The sequence below is a fragment of the Protopterus annectens genome, chromosome 8.part0 (genome assembly GCF_019279795.1).
Source record: "Protopterus annectens isolate FY-2018-M chromosome 8.part0, PAN1.0, whole genome shotgun sequence".
Taxonomy (NCBI): domain Eukaryota; kingdom Metazoa; phylum Chordata; order Ceratodontiformes; family Protopteridae; genus Protopterus; species Protopterus annectens.
In genome coordinates, this window is record NC_056741.1 from 1839682547 (window position 1) to 1839700517 (window position 17971).

Here is a 17971-nt window from a genome sequence, read left to right on the forward strand (position 1 = left end):
CAAAAATAGTTTTTAGTGAAGTGTCTATAAAGGCAGCAATGGGTTCCGTTTTAGATCCCCTTGCACTAACAATAGGCCTATATTCCAAATGCTCAACACCCTTGTGGGTCTTGGGAATCCCAAATTTTGGAAATTTAACCATCAAAAAATTAAATTCACTTTCGTTAACTGAGCCTTGACAAAGTGCATCACATCAATCTTCATATAGGCCCTATTAATCTCATTACGTGACACAATTTTATATGTTTCATCCCTATTTAACAACGAGGTAATATCAGAAATGTAGTCTGTGTTAGTTGTTATCACTGTGATAAATCTGTATAACCCAGATTTTTTCAACGCTTGCAATAATTCCTTTTGTTAAGTTGTCATCTAACATGTTACCATTTTTTAACATTTCTCTCAGGTGGGCCTCTACTATCTTTTCAAAACATAACACATCCTTGTGTAGTTTTTAATTTACTCATATCTTGGCTGATACAGCCACCCTGACTCATGTCACTTTTCCCTTTCCCTGCAAAATACATTTTCAAATGCATCTGCCTAGCGAACATTTTTATTTCCACCAGTGTTTTTACAGTGTCCGGTCTAAACTTTGGAACAAATTTAACTCCTTTCGAAAATAAATTAAAATAATCATCATTAACATTCAAACTGGTGTAATTATAAATGCAATAATCATTCTTACGCAGGATTTTAAAATTGCTACCTTCTTTAATAACGTAACCATTGTTGTCACCATTTTCAAACATAGTGTCTTTTTCACATATATCCTTTTCAGACACTTCATCTGTGTTACTAAATAGGCCACACCACATTGGTTCATTTACAAAACACTCTGTCACGCCCGTGTTACAAGTACCTAAATCAACATTGTTGTTCTCCATCAAACTCTTGTTTTTAACAAAATTTGCACAACTATTCACACTACTTTGTTTGGTACTAACCAATTCACATAACATTGTATCAACAGAACTACCCACTTCAATTGTTTCTTCTTCAAATATAAAATCATTCCCCAGACATTCAACCTCCACTAATACCTCCCTCTCCTGTTGCTTCTCCCACTGTAACTTTCTTGGTGTTCCCTCTGGTGTGTCTCTCTGTTGCGGGCTGCTCCTCCATTACTAAAAAATCATTAAACCTACCAGGACTTTCAACAAAATCATTAACATCATTATAAACACAAGTAGCATTGTTTGCTTCATCCCCCATAGGTTCACTCTCCTCACTGGTATTGAATCCAAACCCCCGGTGTTTAACTCCAGGAGGATATGCACATTTAAATTTGTAATCAGCACTATCCCTCTTAAGCTTCCTTTCCTTAGTCTCAGAACTTTTAATCACATACATTTCAATGTTTTTAATTGTCTTGTCAAAGTTACTTTTATACTGTTCAAACATTAAGTCTGTAGTGATACTCATATATAACAGTTTAATTTCACTTTTAATTTCACTTAGCTTAAGTTCATTGTTCTTCAAAATAATGTCCAACATTTCCAAGCCTGTTCGATCAAACAAGCTCACAAGATCTTTGAAGGCCTCCGATCCTTCCTCCAACAGCCCCTTTGGAACCTGCTTCAGACCCCTAGAGTCACATAAAAACTTTGAATCCAACTGGATGGCCCGATACTTTTTACACAACTTCTCATAGTTCAAGATCTGCTCCCTTAAACACGGTCTCACATCCGCCTTTCGGTTTCTACCGAAAATCTCCGGAATAGATGGTTCATTGAACCAAGAAGAAATGTTAAATTCTCCTTGTTGTAGGTTCCCCTTCCTCTAATCGGCTGAGCACACGGGATACTCCCAATAGGGAGTGCAGAGTAAAGCATTGAACTTCCGAGTCGGTTGGACTAACCTAACCGTTGAACTCTCCCCTAGGAACTCTGCCACTGTTAGCAGTTCCGCTGGTCATAGGCTTGAATCAATTTGTTCACCACAACTGCCAACTCCTTCAAGATAACCTGCATGTTAGTCCGCCAAATTTAAGTAATAGCTCCTGTACTAATGGTTTGTTAGCAAGCGAAAGTAGACAGCACAAACACCCACCAGGGCAGAGACCAATGAAAAACTGTTAATACCACAAAGTAGATGACTCACAGCAGTTCAAACAGCAGGTTTCAACACAGCAACTTTTAATGGACAAGGCAAACAAACAAAAAGACTTGTTACTCTTAAAACCCCCATTACCTTTACAAATCAATAAATTTTCTCCTCCTTCCATGTAAAGTGAAGTTCAAAAAGTTGGTAGTTTTTCCCAAGTAATCCACAAATTCTTTTGCTGAATTCTGATCACCCTTCCAGAGAATCAATATGTCGTCCAAAAACCTATTATACATCAATATTCTTTCCAAATGGCTTTTGGACGCAAAATAATTCCCTCTCCCTGACACTTGCTGAAATAGGTCACCTTCAAAATTCAGGAAGTTGTTCATCAACACTATTTCCATCATATCTATTAAGAAATTAGTTTTCTGACCACTAAACAATCCACTTTGCACTATAGCTTCAGAAAATAACTCAAGGCCTTGTTCTTGTGGAATGACCGAGAACAAATTGACCACATCGATGGTCAAAAAACCAAAATCTTCTACGACACTACCTAGCTCCTTAAACCTTTTCAGACAGTGCCATGAATCTTTAATGATATGATCTACACCATCAAAAATAGTTTTAGTGAAGTGTCTATAAAGGCAGCAATGGGTTCCGTTTTAGATCCCCTTGCACTAACAATAGGCCTATATTCCAAATGCTCAACACCCTTGTGGGTCTTGGGAATCCCAAATAATTTCGGTGTTTTTGGAAATTTAACCATCAAGAAATTAAATTCACTTTCATTAACTGAGCCTTGACAAAGTGCATCACGTAAAAACACATCAATCTTCATATAGGCCCTATTAATCTCTTTATATGTTTCATCCCTATTTAACAACGAGGTAATATCAGAAATGTAGTCTGTGTTAGTTGTTATCTCATAAATCTGTATAAGTTGTCATCTAACATGTTACCATTTTTAACATTCTATCTTTTCAAAACATAACACATCCTTGTGTAGTGGAGGCATAAAAGCACTTTTCCTTTTTAATTTACTCATATCTTGGCTGATACAGCCACCCTGACTCATGTCACTTTTCCCTTTCCCTGCAAAATACATTTTCAAATGCATCTGCCTAGCGAACATTTTTATTTCCACCAGTGTTTTTACAGTGTCCGGTCTAAACTTTGGAACAAATTTAACTCCTTTCGAAAATAAATTAAAATAATCATCATTAACATTCAAACTGGTGTAATTATAAATGCAATAATCATTCCATTGTTGTCACCATTTTCAAACATAGTGTCCATTGGTTCATTTACAATCAACATTGTTGTTCTCCATCAAACTCTTGTTTTTAACAAAATTTGCACAACTATTCACACTACTTTGTTTGGTACTAACCAATTCACATAACATTGTATCAACAGAACTACCCACTTCAATTGTTTCTTCTTCAAATATAAAATCATTCCCCAGACATTCAACCTCCACTAATACCTCCCTCTCCTGTTGCTTCTCCCACTGTAACTTTCTTGGTGTTCCCTCGGGCTGCTCCTCCATTACTAAAAAATCATTAAACCTACCAGGACTTTCAACAAAATCATTAACATCATTATAAACACAAGTAGCATTGTTTGCTTCATCCCCATAGTGTTTAACTCCAGGAGGATATGCACATTTAAATTTGTAATCAGCACTATCCCTCTTAAGCTTCCTTTCCTTAGTCTCAGAACTTTTAATCACATACATTTCAATGTTTTAATTGTCTTGTCAAAGTTACTTTTATACTGTTCAAACATTAAGTCTGTAGTGATACTCATATATAACAGTTTAATTTCACTTTTAATTTCACTTAGCTTAAGTTCATTGTTCTTCAAAATAATGTCCATCAAACAAGCTCACAAGATCTTTGAAGGCCTATGTTTGAACAGTATAAAAGTAACTTTGACAAGACAATTAAAACATTGAAATGTATGTGATTTAAAGTTCTGAGAGGATAGTGCTGATTACAAATTTAAATGTGCATATCCTGGAGTTAAACATAAGGGTTTGATTCATTCAATAACAGTGAGAGAGGAGAACTGGGGGGGATGAAAACAATGCTACTACTTTTTGTGTTATAATGATTGATTGATTTGGTTGAAAGTCCTGGTAGGTTTAATGATTTTAGTAATGGAGGAGAGCCCCCCGCCGGTCAGGAGCTGCAACAGAGAGGAATATTGATGTATAATAGGTTTTTGGATCTATTATTGATTCTCTGAGAATGAGAATTCAGCAGCAAAAAAATTTGTGGATTACTTGGGAAAAACTACCAACTTTTTTTGAACTTCACTTTTACAATGGAGGAGGAGGAGAATTTTTGGATTATTTTTTTATGTTGTAATAAAGTTGGGGGGGTTTTGGTAGTAACAAGTTTTTTTTTTTGTCATTAAAAAAAAGCTGCTGTTGTGTGTGAAACCTGCTGCTTGAACTGCTGTGAGTCATCTTCGGGTACAGCACTTTGTTGTGGTATTAACAGTTTTTTCATTGGTCTCTGCCCTGGTGGGTGTTTGTGCTGTCTACTTTTCGTTTACACTCTGCTATGTTGCCATAGTTTGGGAAAAAGACAGGTAAGTTTAAAGACTGATTTAAATTAGCTTCTGAACACAGTTGGTAGGAATGAGGGGTTGGTTCGTAAGGAAACCCAATCTTTGTGAAAAGTCATGTAGGGGGATGTATGGACAAAGCTTGAAGTTCAGACACTCATCTAGCAGATGTAATGGCCACTAACAGGGCTGTCTTCCATGACAAAAACTTTATGTCACAAGATGATGTGGGTTCAAAGGGGGGAAGAATCATCACAGATAGAACAAAATATAGGTTCCATGGTGCTGGAGGTTGCTGCACTGGAGGTCTCAGTAAGAAAGTACCCTTCAAGAATTCCTTACAAAGTCTGTGGGACATGATTTTTAGTCCCATTTCCCCGATATGATAGTTCGATATAGCAGCTAGTTGAACTCGAATAGTAGCTTCTGCTGCACCTTCATTAAAAAGCTTAGCCAGAAAGTTCAACACAGCTGTTATGGGGGGCAGTAAGGAAATCAGTATGGTTGTTGCAAGCCCAATAGGAAAATCTTTTCCATTTGCTAGAATATAATTTTCTGGTTAACGCCTTATGAGACAAAATCAATACATGTTTCACTGCATGGGAAATATCAGGAAGCCTGGCCATTTGTGGAAATGGAGCAGTTAAGCTGTCAATTTGAGAAACTCTGACAGATGGGTCAGGAGATCTCGAACTGGGTCCAGAATCCACGGCTCATCCTGGACATGGGACCATAGAAAGGGGAAACAAATCTGATGAGGCCAGTGTGGTGCGATGAGTATTACTCTGCTTCTCAATGCACTGGCTTTTTGAATGACTTTCAGTATCAAGGGAAAAGGGGGAAAGGCGTAGAGGAGACCTGACGGACAATTGTGTACAAGTACAACCCTTGGTGACTCCCCCGGAGGGGGGATCAGGGCAAAGTAGTTGCTGCATTTTGTATTCATGGACATGGCAAAGAGGTCGCAGCAAGGCTGGCCCCACTTGCAAAAAATCTCTTCCGCAACTTCCTGTTTTAGAGACCACTCGTGGGGCATCAGAATGGCTCTGCTGAGTTTGTCCGCTAAATGTGTGTTGCTGTCAGAAAGCATTGGGAACAGACTACCCACTGCCATACTCTCTGGACCTCTCGACATAGGAAGTAGGATATGATTCCTCCTTGTTTATGTACCACACTACTGACATGTTGTATGTCTGAATTGCAACTGTTCCTGGTGGAAGGAAGTCCTGGAATTCCTGCACTGCCAAAAGCACCGCTTTCTTCTCTAGGACATTGATATGCAAGTGGTTCTTGTGATCCTTCCAAACACCTTGGACAGTCTTCCCCAGATAATGTCCCCCCACCCTATCTGGGAAGCCTCCGTGGTCACTGTGGCTAATGGTTGCAGAAAAATGAATGGTCAGCCTAAGGTCACTTGAGTGGAGCAAAGCCACCAATGCAGCTCTTTCTTGCAAGACTCTGTTATAATCAATTTGTGAGACATGGGTAGTTCCTGCATGGACCACTGGGAGAATAGTAACCACTGAAGAATCACTGATTTAGAGTTATATATGGCTTTGACACTAGGGGTCAGTAAAGTATTATTCTTGGTATGTTTTTATACGTTGGTAAGAATTGAAATATTGCAGGCATTTTTTATATACATTATATTTTTAACTCATATTTTATTAAAATGGTTTTTAATGTATAGGGATCCTTGGAAAATGTAATGAAGGAAGTTTTGAAAAAACAAGATGCATTTTAAATATCTTTTCTATTGAATATATGAGTTGGTCCTAACTTTTGTTAATCAACTTTTGTCAGTTAATGACTGATTTATGTTAAACTGGCTGGGTTATAAATTATGGGAAGGTGAATTTGTTGGTTATTCTGAGGAAGTTTTTGGACAAAAACGTACTGTTCATTATCAGCGTTAGTGTTCTCTTTACTGGGTGCTGTGCTGTGGTAATAAAGGTCCTAGGTTGTAAACGGCTGTCCGAGTGCTTTTCTCTTGGTTTATCAGTGACTGTTTTTAGCACTCTATCTGTTTGAAGTGGTTTAACCATTGAAGAATCCTCATGTGCAGACGAGCTAAAGGTACCAAAGTTACTGTTGCCACCATGGTACCCAGAACTTTTAAAACAAGCTTCGCCTGTACTTTCTTCTTGGATAAGATGTTTTTGATTAGATGATGCCAAGTTTGAATCCTCTCGGGGGATGTTTGGCCAATATTTGTCTTGTGTCTAAGTCTGCCCCTATAAATATGATATGCTGTGATGGCAACAAGGCAGATTTTTAAAGTTTATTATGATGCCCAGCTGAAAGCACAGGTGAATGGTAGTGTCCTCCACTCTTGTTGGTAGATGCTTGGTGGTGGCAGTTAAGAGCCAATCGTCTAAGTACGGAAACATCCAGAATCCTAGAAGCCTCAAGTGAGCCGTAACTACTACTATGCATTTGGTGAACACTCTGGGGGCTGTAGTGAGACCAAAGGGCAGAGCTTGAAACTGGTAGTGACTGGCTTCCAGCTGAAAGCGTAAATGTCTTCTGGATTGCCTGTCTATTTTTATGTGGTAGTATGCATCGTGCGATCTACACTGCACAACTAATCATCTTTCCCCAGAAAAGGGAGTATCAACTGTAGTGTTACCATATGGAGCTTTGACTTCTTAATGGACTTGTTTAGTCTGCTGAGATCCAGAATGGGCCATCAGTCCCCTGTCTTTTTTGGAACTAAAAAGAACCTTGAGTAAGTTCCAGATCCAATTTGGTCTGTGGGGACATTTTGGATGACTCCTTCTTCCAGCCACTTTTGTACCTCTAAAGTTGCGTGTTCCCTTTGACTGGGTGGTACATCTGGGGCTCGTTTGTTTTCCAATGGGGGAGAAGAAAAGGGTATGCAGTAACCTCTGGACATGATCATTTGTACCCATATCTTTTATTTTTAGCCAGGCATTTTGGTTCAATGACAAGCAATCCCCAACTGCCTCCAGAGACAGGAGCGCTGAAAGGGTTTACCAAGGAAGGAATCCCTGTCACTTTGATTCTGCAGACCCCCTCTGCCACATGGTCGGCGTCTTCCATTGTTACTTCCCCCTCTGCCCCTGGGGGAAGAATCACCACGTGTCTGGGAAAGCTCTTTGGGACCTACAAAACCACATTTTACCCCCCTTCTGATCTTTAGGATAAGGTCTGACAGGCAGGGGAAATGGACTCCAACAGCAGATAGAGTTTTTCCCTCCTGTTCACACTTGGATAGGGCCTCTAACTTTTAGCCCAAACAAAAATGAGCCATCAAAAGGGGCATTAATAAAGGAAGACTTGAAGGGTCCTGCAAAATCCCATAAGTGCATCCAGGAATGTCTCCTTAAGGAAATTCCTGTACCCACTGCCCTACTCGCTCCATCGGCCACATAGGAAACAAGTCACATGGAGGAGTTAACCACGCAGTTTAGGATGGAGAGCTGGGCGAAGACCTTGTCTGAAATCCCCACAGCTACAGCACCTTGGAGGATATTCTCCCAGCTCCTTTAGGAGATCCCTTTGAAGCCTAGTGAAATGGGTCAGGTAGTTCAGCAACCGAAGGGCAAAGTACGCTGACGAAAACATACGCTTTCCATATCTGTCCATCATTCCAGACTCTATTTGGTGGATGTACAGATGAGGAAGTCTCCGATAACTCCTTTTTGGTGGCTGCCGCCACCACCATAGCATCTGTCGGTACACCTTTACTGAGAAACTCCTTATCTGAAGGCATGGTGATTAATTTATTTGGCCTCCTAGGAACAGGGTCTACTGAGTCCAGAGAGCCCCATGCCTTCCGACTGACTACATTCATGAGTTGGTCGAAAGTCGGAGACACCCAAGAGGTGGAAGAGGGAGACCCGAATGCCTCGAGATACAAAGACTCATCCTCAGAAGAGGTTATGGGCTTTGAGCCACCTCTCTGTTTAAGGATTTCTAGGATGTCTGCAAAGGAGACATCCTCAGAGGGTGACTGAGGGGACCCTTCTGAATCATGGAGATCGGTGTCTGAAGTGATGGACTCCTCAGGGGAGTCTAGATGCTTCCTCTTGCATAATCTCTTCTGAGGGACCTCCTCAGAGGGGCACTTTGGTGAGGTTTCGGAAGAGACCGCTTCACCCAATGAGGCATCCTGGGGCATTGGGTCTCCATGCCTGGGGGGAGTGATGGCACTGAGGCAAACACTGGCACTTGGGGGGGGAGGGGGGAGTGCTTGGACCTGACAGCGGAGCAGTCTGAGGCGACAGCACTCTCCTCATCACCTCGTAAGCCCCCTCGACCCTACTTTAAGAAGGTTCCCGGCTCCAATGAACTAGAAAACACCCCCCTGAACCAAGTCAGTGGGCTCAGAGGCTGATGCAGGCGCTGAGCTCACCAGCGCCGAAGCCCCGAAAGATAGACTCAGGTTGGACAACTGTCCAGCCAGACTCTTCTCCCCGGACCCAACGGCAGAGCTTCGGCTCCTAGACCCCTCTACGTCTGATGGAACCAAGGAGGTCGGAGCAGTGGCTGGGCCTGAAGATCCTGGGGCAGGTCTCGGTACCATTGGTTCCACTACAATCAGATCCAAGCACTCCAGCTCTAAAGCCATAGAATGGGTTGGAAGAGGAATCAACAAAGGGGAAGTGATGTTGGTCGGCCCAGAATCCATCGGGGTCGGGGTCGACAGAATCTTGGCCAGCACCGTTGTCCGTAAAAGCCACCTGACCACCCGCTCCACGTCATCATCCGAAAGGCTCTGAGAGGACCGAGAGAACAGAGTCGGAGACCTTACTGATTGCAGGAAAGGAGATAGCAGCACTGGGAAAGCAGCACTGTGGAGACCGGTTCCAGAACTGGGGACCGGCTCTGAAACTGGAACTCTATTGGCTCCAAGATGACAATAGGAGCTGAAGAGGAAGATTTTTTGGGCCCAAAAGCCTTCGGGTCAGCAAATAACTCCTTGGCCTGCATTTTTGTTGGCTCTGATAGTGGAGCAGTAGAGGGTGACCTTTTTGTGGATTTTTTGGATCTGGAAGATGGGGGCTGTTGACTGTTTTTTGAGGAACTCTGATTCCCTTCAACAGCCTCAGCGAAAGTGGTCTTTAACAAGCCCCTAACTATTAATTTGCTCCTTCTTTCCATTAAGACTCCTGAACTAAAGGCATGACAGAAGGAGCATGACTCTTGAAGGAGGACAGCACCCAAACAATACACACAGCTGGTGTGCAAATCTGTCAGAGACATCTTCTGGTTGCACTTGTCACATTTCTTAAAACCCGAAGGTTTTGCTTCTCTGGTATCCTTAAACATTCTGAATAACAGTTAACAATCAAGCCAGAATGCTAACTAGGAACACACAAGGAAAAAAATGTGTGTGTGTGTGTGTGTGTGTGTGTGTGTGTGTGTGTGTGTGTGTGTGTGTGTGTGTATACACACACACACATTATATATGTGTATGCAAGTATATATATATATATATATGTGTGTATATATATATATATATATATATATATATATATACAAATATGTATATATATATATATATATATATATGTATATATATATATATATATATATATATATATATATATATATATATATATATATATATATATATATATATATATATATATGTATATATATATATATATATATATATATATATGTGTGTATATATATATATATATATATATATATATATATACAAATATGTATAAAGTTAACACACCACACGTCAAAAAAACTCAATTATTCAGTAAAATAACAGGAGGAGAAGTCTCTAACTAAAAACGACTAACTCCTACACAGAAAAAAGGGAAAGGAAGGGAGGAGAAAGCCCTCTAAGTCAAATGGGCCTAAGGGATCCCTCTAACTCAAACGGACTACCCATCGAAAGGAAAACAATAATAATAATAATAATAATAATAATAATAATAACAATGACCCGAAACTCTCTAAAATAAACGAGTTTGGGACCGGGATAGGGAGAAGAAACAGACAGGCCTAGCAGTAGACAACGGCCAACAACAACAATGAACACTCTCAAAAACAACCACACTACTTTAAAGTTTGAAAAACCACAATATACTAAAACTTTTTTTAGAATCACTTGAGATAAACAGAAAAAAGTTTCCACTTAGCCTAGAGCCTGCATGGAAGTACAAAATCTTGTATAGCGGCAAATGAGATCTGGGTAATCTTCCCCAAGCATCATGGGATAGGGTATAGCCACGAACTGGTGGAAGCTTTCGAGCTTTTGTATAAGGCCAAGTTGGAACTGATTCTCGGTTACAAACCCAACCAGCAATGAATGAAGGCAAGATAGGACAACATAACATCATTACAGCCTTACTACAGACAGTAATATGAAACTCGATATAAAACTAAAAACCATTCGGGTATTTTCACATGGAAGAAGTAAGACAAGAAGATAGCAGAATAGAAAACATTTGATCGATGGCATGAGAAACTAGCCAGGAGTATTACAGGAGCATAGCCATTGTTGAGTAAGGTATTCCTTTAGGAGTTTTTTGAAGCTATGATCTGTTTTTTTAAGATATTCTTGGGTAATAGTTCCACTGTTTGGCTACTTTGAAGGAACACAGAGAGTTACCAAAGTAATTATGGCACTTTCTTAACTTTATCAGATGATCTAAGGGTCCTGGGGTTGGTATTTATTTGCACTAGGTTGGAGAGTGCAGGGAAATTTTCAGGTTTGTGGATAATGGAGTGGGCAGTGGTGAGCTGATTGACCAATAACAGATTGGGAAATTCAAGCCAGTGTAATTTTTGAACAGCAAGGCATTGATGGGTCCTGCTGGGTATATTAGCAGCAAATGTTGCTATTTTGTTATAACAGGAATCAAGTAGATGTAAATCAGACTTGCGCAGGTTAGTGAAAAGTTGAGAACTGTAGACAGGAGGTGGGCTCTGGCTGTGGCTAGTCCGGCATTTTGATTAAGGAAAGGTTTGGCCCTATACAGTGCACCAAGTTTGATGTGAACTTTCTTAATTCTGAGTGATATGTGTTTATTAAATGTCAGGTTGTTGTCTATTATGACACCAAGTAGCTTTGCTTGGTTAACTGGTTCTATTATAGTGCCATTAGTGGAGTAGATGGAGAGAGGAGGTGGTTTTGTTTTGGATTTCCTATTAGAGAAGATAATTAATTTTGTTTTATTTGGGTTTAGGATGAGTTGGAAGTTCATTTAGGTAGTTTTCAATATCTAGAAGTGACTTTTGCAGTTTATCTTGGAGTTCTTGGGGTGTGGGAGCAGAGGAAATAAGGGTAGCATCGTCAGCATATTGAATGATAGAAACAGATTTAGTGGCAGTGTAATGACTATTTGTGAATATAATAAAAAAGGAGAGGGCCAAGGATGGAACCCTGAGGAACCCCAACAGAGACTGGGAGGAATGTGGAGAGTTTATTATCCAATTTAGTTGCCTGTTTTCGATTAGTAAGTTAGCTAAGAACCAGTTGAGAGCTGTAGAGTTGAGGTTGAAGAAGGCTAAAGTGTTGAGTAGTAGTTGCTGGGATACCATATGAAAAGCTTTGGACATGCCAAGGAATACAGTGGAGACTAGTCCATTGTTTTTGAGGAGGTTGATGTAGTTACTGAAACTTATGAGGGCTGTGGAGGTACTGTGTTTTGGATGGAAGCCGTGCTGTGAACTAGATAAGAGTTAAATTCATAGAAATTGATAAAACTGTGTGTAGATTCCAAAATTTATTCTCAGACACAACAGATTACAGATCTCTACAAAATCTTATGCAAAACAGTTTGGCTCCAAAAAGGGGGAGATAAATTGTTTTAGTGACATCCAGGTAACCTAAGACACTGGAATCAAATTAGTTTACATTGAAAAAGAACTTTGCAAACTGGATTCAAACAAACCACATGGAGGAGAAGGAATTAGCAATACTGACCTGAGAACACTTCAGCAAGAAAAAGTTATGAACTCCAAACACCAAAATAAAGCGACAGGAGAAATAAAATATGAATCACGGTTGCAAGCAAAAACCCCAGTCACTCACAGCTGCAGGCAATAAAAGTCTCCTGATTATAAACACAAATCCAGTGAAAACTCACAGCTGCAGGCAATAAAAGTCTCCAGTTTTTAAACACAAATCCAGTAGAAAATAAATGATCCAAAGGCGAAGTAATATCAAAGGTTTAATAAAAAGTGAGCGCTTTCGCGGTACACCTGACCGCTTCATCAGACTTTAAAAGTGCGTACAATACAGCAAGCTGTTTAAATACTATGGTTAACCAATCACAACTTTAAGCAGCTTATTCATTAAGAGTTAAAAGTGTATATACACACACACAAAAAAACACAATAATAATAAACATTCTAAAACACAGGGTTAAATTCAAATTCTTTTCAGTGTTTAAGTGCACATGCCTCTAAGAAAGGTTTAAGGGAAACTACTATTTAAACCAGGTAGTTTGCTTTAAAGAACATTATCCATCTTTGTTCAGAAAGCGTGAAAGCGCTCACTTTTTATTAAATCTTTGATATTACTTCGCCTTTGGATCATTATTTTCTACTGGATTTGACTCTACACAGGATTTGTGTTTAAAAACTGGAGACTTTTATTGCCTTCAGCTGTGAGTGACTGGGGTTTTGCTTGCAACTTTGACACTAACACTTCAGCAAGAATTTATAGTACCATTGTATGCATTGTTTACTAGGTCATATAAATATTGGGAGATTCCTCAAGATTGGAGACGTGCTTAATAAACCTGCATTTAAGGGAAAGGGGAATAGGACAAACCCAGAGTGATATAGACCCCTAAGTCTACTTTCATGTTGTGGAAAAATAATGCAGAATGTAATATAGGGATAAATTGCCAAAAATGGAAAGGATGGGACTTGAAACCATATATACTAAAAACAGATCTATTACAACCTATAACATTATAAGCCGTAGCAGTAGCGTTGTCGCCTCACAGCAAGAGGTTCTCCCGTTCGATTTTCGGCTGGGGCGCCTTGTGTGTGGAGTCTGCATGTCCTCCCCATGGTCGAGTGGCGTTCGAAAGACATGCGTAGAATGGGCGTGCCTTCGTTGAAGGTTGGGCATCGAGCTGGCACCTTGGCACCGTAAAAATCTACTGCCAATCATTAGCAGACCGGAGTTCCGCTGTGGCGACCCCTAACCGGGAGAAGCCGAAAGAAGAATTAGAACAACCTATAACATGATGTTCTATAACAACACAATAACAGCTATGAATAAAAAATTGTGATGTAATTTATATATAGATTTAACTTTAGCATTTGACAGGGTCATGCACAAAACAATGATCAATGAATTAGAACAATTAGGTATTGATTTACTCTTAATAAGACGGATAGCTGCATGGCTTACAAATTGAACATGGCAGGCATCATACAGCAATTGGACAGGTGAAATTCTTGGTTACAGCCAGGCTGTCCCACAGGGCTCTGTCCTAGGCCCTTACTTGTTTAGCCTGTATCATGCAGACTTATCTTCTTCATCTGAGATGTCCTAGTCTGTATTCTCTGCAAAAGAACTTGAGTAAGTTGGCCATTGGGGCACAGGAGAATAGTATGCTGCCAAATACATCAAGAATTAAGTATATGAGATTTGAGAGACATAAATTGAAAGGTGAATATTGAATACAGCACACAGTGATTGAAACTGTAGATTCATTTAAGGACCTGGGTACATGGGTAGATCCAGCTTTGATTTTTCTAATCATATCAACCAACTGGTTAATGACAGTTATAAAACTACAGGTTGTATAAAAATGATTTATAAATTCTGGGAAATCAGTGGCAGAAGCCCAATGGATAGCAGACGTACAAGCTGATATACCCCCAGGGTTGAATGGATACTTCCCCTAAAACCCATTTTGAGAGAATGCAAGCTCAGGCACTGAAATGGTTAACCTGCTATACGCAAAAGCTCTGAAAAAGAGGAAAGAGGTGTGGTGCAGCTTTGAGTCTGTGACTGAAGTGTTACTTAAAACAGTTAAACACACTTTGTTCTTTGATCTGATGAAGGAATTGTCCAAAAGCGCTTATCTTTTATGCTTTCCAATTAAATTTATGGTTTTAGCTGTCTTAGTTCTTGTTGTTTTTTTGCTGCTTACATTTGTGATTTGTCTGAACCAAGGTGAATTTTTATCCTTTGTTTGATAAGTTTTCTCCACTTATTCTATGTATAGGAATAGTTATTTTTTCCATAAACTGATTTATGTCTTAACTCGAAGAATATGCACTTAAAAGAGCAGGGAACTGTGGGACTGAGGAAGTTTCTTCTTACCCACAAAGTTGCACAATCCCACAGTTAGCATATTCTCACATGCAGGGCTGTGGGGATGCAGGTGCTTGCTCCTCAACCCTGTAAAAACACTTTTTAAACAGAGGTTCAGCTTAATCCATGCAAGATGTTTGTAGGTGCAATGTTCATGTATAGTGCTGACACTGAGAGACCAGACGGACACTGGCTGTCTACAAGTACAGTGACATTTCTTTATTATCACCTCCTTAGCATTAACTATATTACTAACTTATAATTTTATGTAGATGTAATTTTTCCAGGTGTTTTCAAAAACATTTGGAATGAGTGGGGAAGATGGCCAGAACTAGAATAAGCCTTTCTAATGCAGGATATCCGGTTATATTAACTATCAAGATGTAAAAATGACTGTGTATATAAAGGGTAAATAACTGGTTACAAAAAAGCCAGGCGGACACATCTGCATTTTAAATATTAAAATGCTATGAATTTTAACACAGTGATTGTTTTTAAACATTTTTAAATAAAATACAAGAGATGGCTTTCAACTGACTTTTCTCAAATGCTTTCACACAACACACCTGTGAAACATATTTTCATTATACTTGAATAATAATTTAAAGAAATCTCATACCTCAATTGGTATATACAGCATGAATCCTGGCTCTCCTGTGTGGGTCATGCTCATAACACGGATTCCATTAGCATAGCCTACGCTCATCTCCTACAAAACAAACAAATTAACCATTAGTGCAGCAGTGAACTCCAGAAAGTTTTCTTATGCAAGTACCCACACTAAACTGTCTCATAAAAGTCGCCTGCAGTAGGAAGTGAATGCAGGATGGACAACCATCCCACTTTTTACTTCAGTGAAGAATTTCTTCCTCTTTAATCTGAGTTGGAAGTAAACCCTTCCATTCATGTCAGTATTATGTATGCAATTGACAGCTTAACAGCTCAATTCCTTTTCCAGTCAATTAAAGTGTTATTTGGCTAGGCAGGTTAAAAACTTAAACTGAAAGTTAGGAGACTTAGAAGGAAAATCTGATTAGGTTAAGAAATGGGTACAAGACCAAATTCTGACAACTATTGGGTCAAGTTTAATAAAGTCAACAGTAAATGCTGCACTCTTATTTATCAGTCATTTTAGATATTACGATGCACATCTATAAACACAAGGCACTTAATGCATGTCAAACATATGGTAAACAAAAGAGAAGTACTGCTGATACCAAGTTATAACTCTTCTAAATGTTTTGTACACAGATCTCATGACACAACGGTAGTGTATCTGACTCCCAATCATACCTCTCAACTGTACAGATTTTCACAGAATGTCCAGATTATTGCCTCATATTTTTGGTTCATTTCTCATAAAACTGTGGTTTTCTAGCAAATCATTGGTTAATCATCGACGGTTTAAGTCATAAAATAATGACAGTCATTTGACTTTCAGACTTCATATCCCTCAGAAAATTCATACTAATGCAAAACTTGTCATTCTATCCACTTTCTAAGTTTGTAAGAATTTAAAAAGTATACCTATTTTGGGCTGTTGTCTCCCCATTATTTATTACTTCGTCCAGATGTCTTGCTATAACATGTTGAGAGGTATGCTCCCAATTTTAGGGCTGCATGTTCAAATCAAATCAGGATCAGCTTACTGCCATTCTTGGATGTCAGCATTCCATCCCATTGATTTAAGTTCCCCATGTCATGGCTGGCTTCATTCAGTGAGACCTTAAACGTGTTGAATGATACTACAGTGGTGCGCCTCATAAAAATTACTATACCTTCCCTTTAATAGGCTTCCCATCCATGTGAAGCAGAGTTCTTCTCTAATCCAGTTCAAGTACAACTGGGACCACTAGATGGATAATTGGAAAATTTACCCCTGGTCTGGCACCTATGTCTCCATTAAGACAGAAACAACCTGTAAATAACCGACCACCCATAACAAGCCTGTATATACCTCTTAAAATAACCCTAGGATATCAAAATTTGTCAGATACATTTGGGAAGCATGGCTTGGCTTAAAAAGTCCCCCTGGGTTATTAGCCTAGTAATCACCTATGTATGAGGGTAGTGCTGCCTCCCACCCTTGCACCTCCCCAACCTTGCTAACTAAACATTACCAACGAGGTCTTAAAAACTGGAGACAAGGAAAGACTATTTTCTATAAAAGTTAAGCGTTTCTCTTACTCCAAGACCATACAACTTTGGAGTTACTATATTTACTCTAGGGGTGGAGGCACAGCCCCCCCCCCCAACTAGATACAACTTCCTTAGCATCAACAAATATTCTATAAAATACTTGCATAGTTCCCTTTATGGCTTTTCACTACTTTGTATTTAATGCTATTAGAGTGCAAGGGTACACTTCTCATATAATGTTCACTACATTTACTAAATTTGTCAAATCTAAAGTGTTACACTTGTACGACAGGCAAGTCTACTCTATTTTGTGTGTGTGTGTGGTATACATAACTTACACAAATGATAAGTTCTTTATATGTACGTTTTACATGATGTATTGTGTTTGTGTATGACTGTGCACGTGGGTGTGTGTGTGTGCATACTTATCAAAAATGCCCAAATGCGAACTGCAAATCCATCAGTAAAAACATTTTGAACATTCATAATACTGAAAACCCTAACACAGAAAGTGCAAAAGACCAGAAAAGGAAATAATTTCCTTTCGTGATCTTTATATCAAAACCCTTCCATAACACTAAGCCATAATTTGTCTGAATAGTGGCAGTATTATGCAAGGGTTTTTCTAAGTTAAGTTGTGGGGATTAGTGTTAAGAGGCAGGGTTAAGGTTAGCAGGTTGTTAGGCATTCTAAGATGGATGGGGGTGGGGTGCTTCTCTCATGAATTTCTTGGTGTCTGTAGCTCAATACGCTGCACACTTGCCTTTTATGCTGCAAGATCAGAAGGGTTCTATACCCACACCGGGTACTTGGAATAATTTCCCAGTACTGTCACTGCAGTGAAGCTTAAGTCGGGTGCTGCACTCCTGAGTGAGCTGTCCTTCAGATGAGGCATTAAAACAAGGTCCCATCCGCCCGAGTTGGAGGAAGCACAGG

At 39.5% G+C, this 17971-nt stretch overlaps 1 protein-coding gene across 1 annotated transcript in view; it reads right to left on the reverse strand.

Annotated features, from left to right (window-relative positions):
- PDPR (pyruvate dehydrogenase phosphatase regulatory subunit) overlaps positions 1-17971 on the reverse strand; it is a 908636-nt gene that overhangs the window by 117311 nt on the left and 773354 nt on the right. Inside the window, exon 16 of the mRNA XM_044081332.1 lies at positions 15516-15605. Within this exon, the coding sequence (XP_043937267.1) occupies positions 15516-15605 (90 nt within the window). The remainder of the gene's footprint in view (positions 1-15515; positions 15606-17971) is intronic.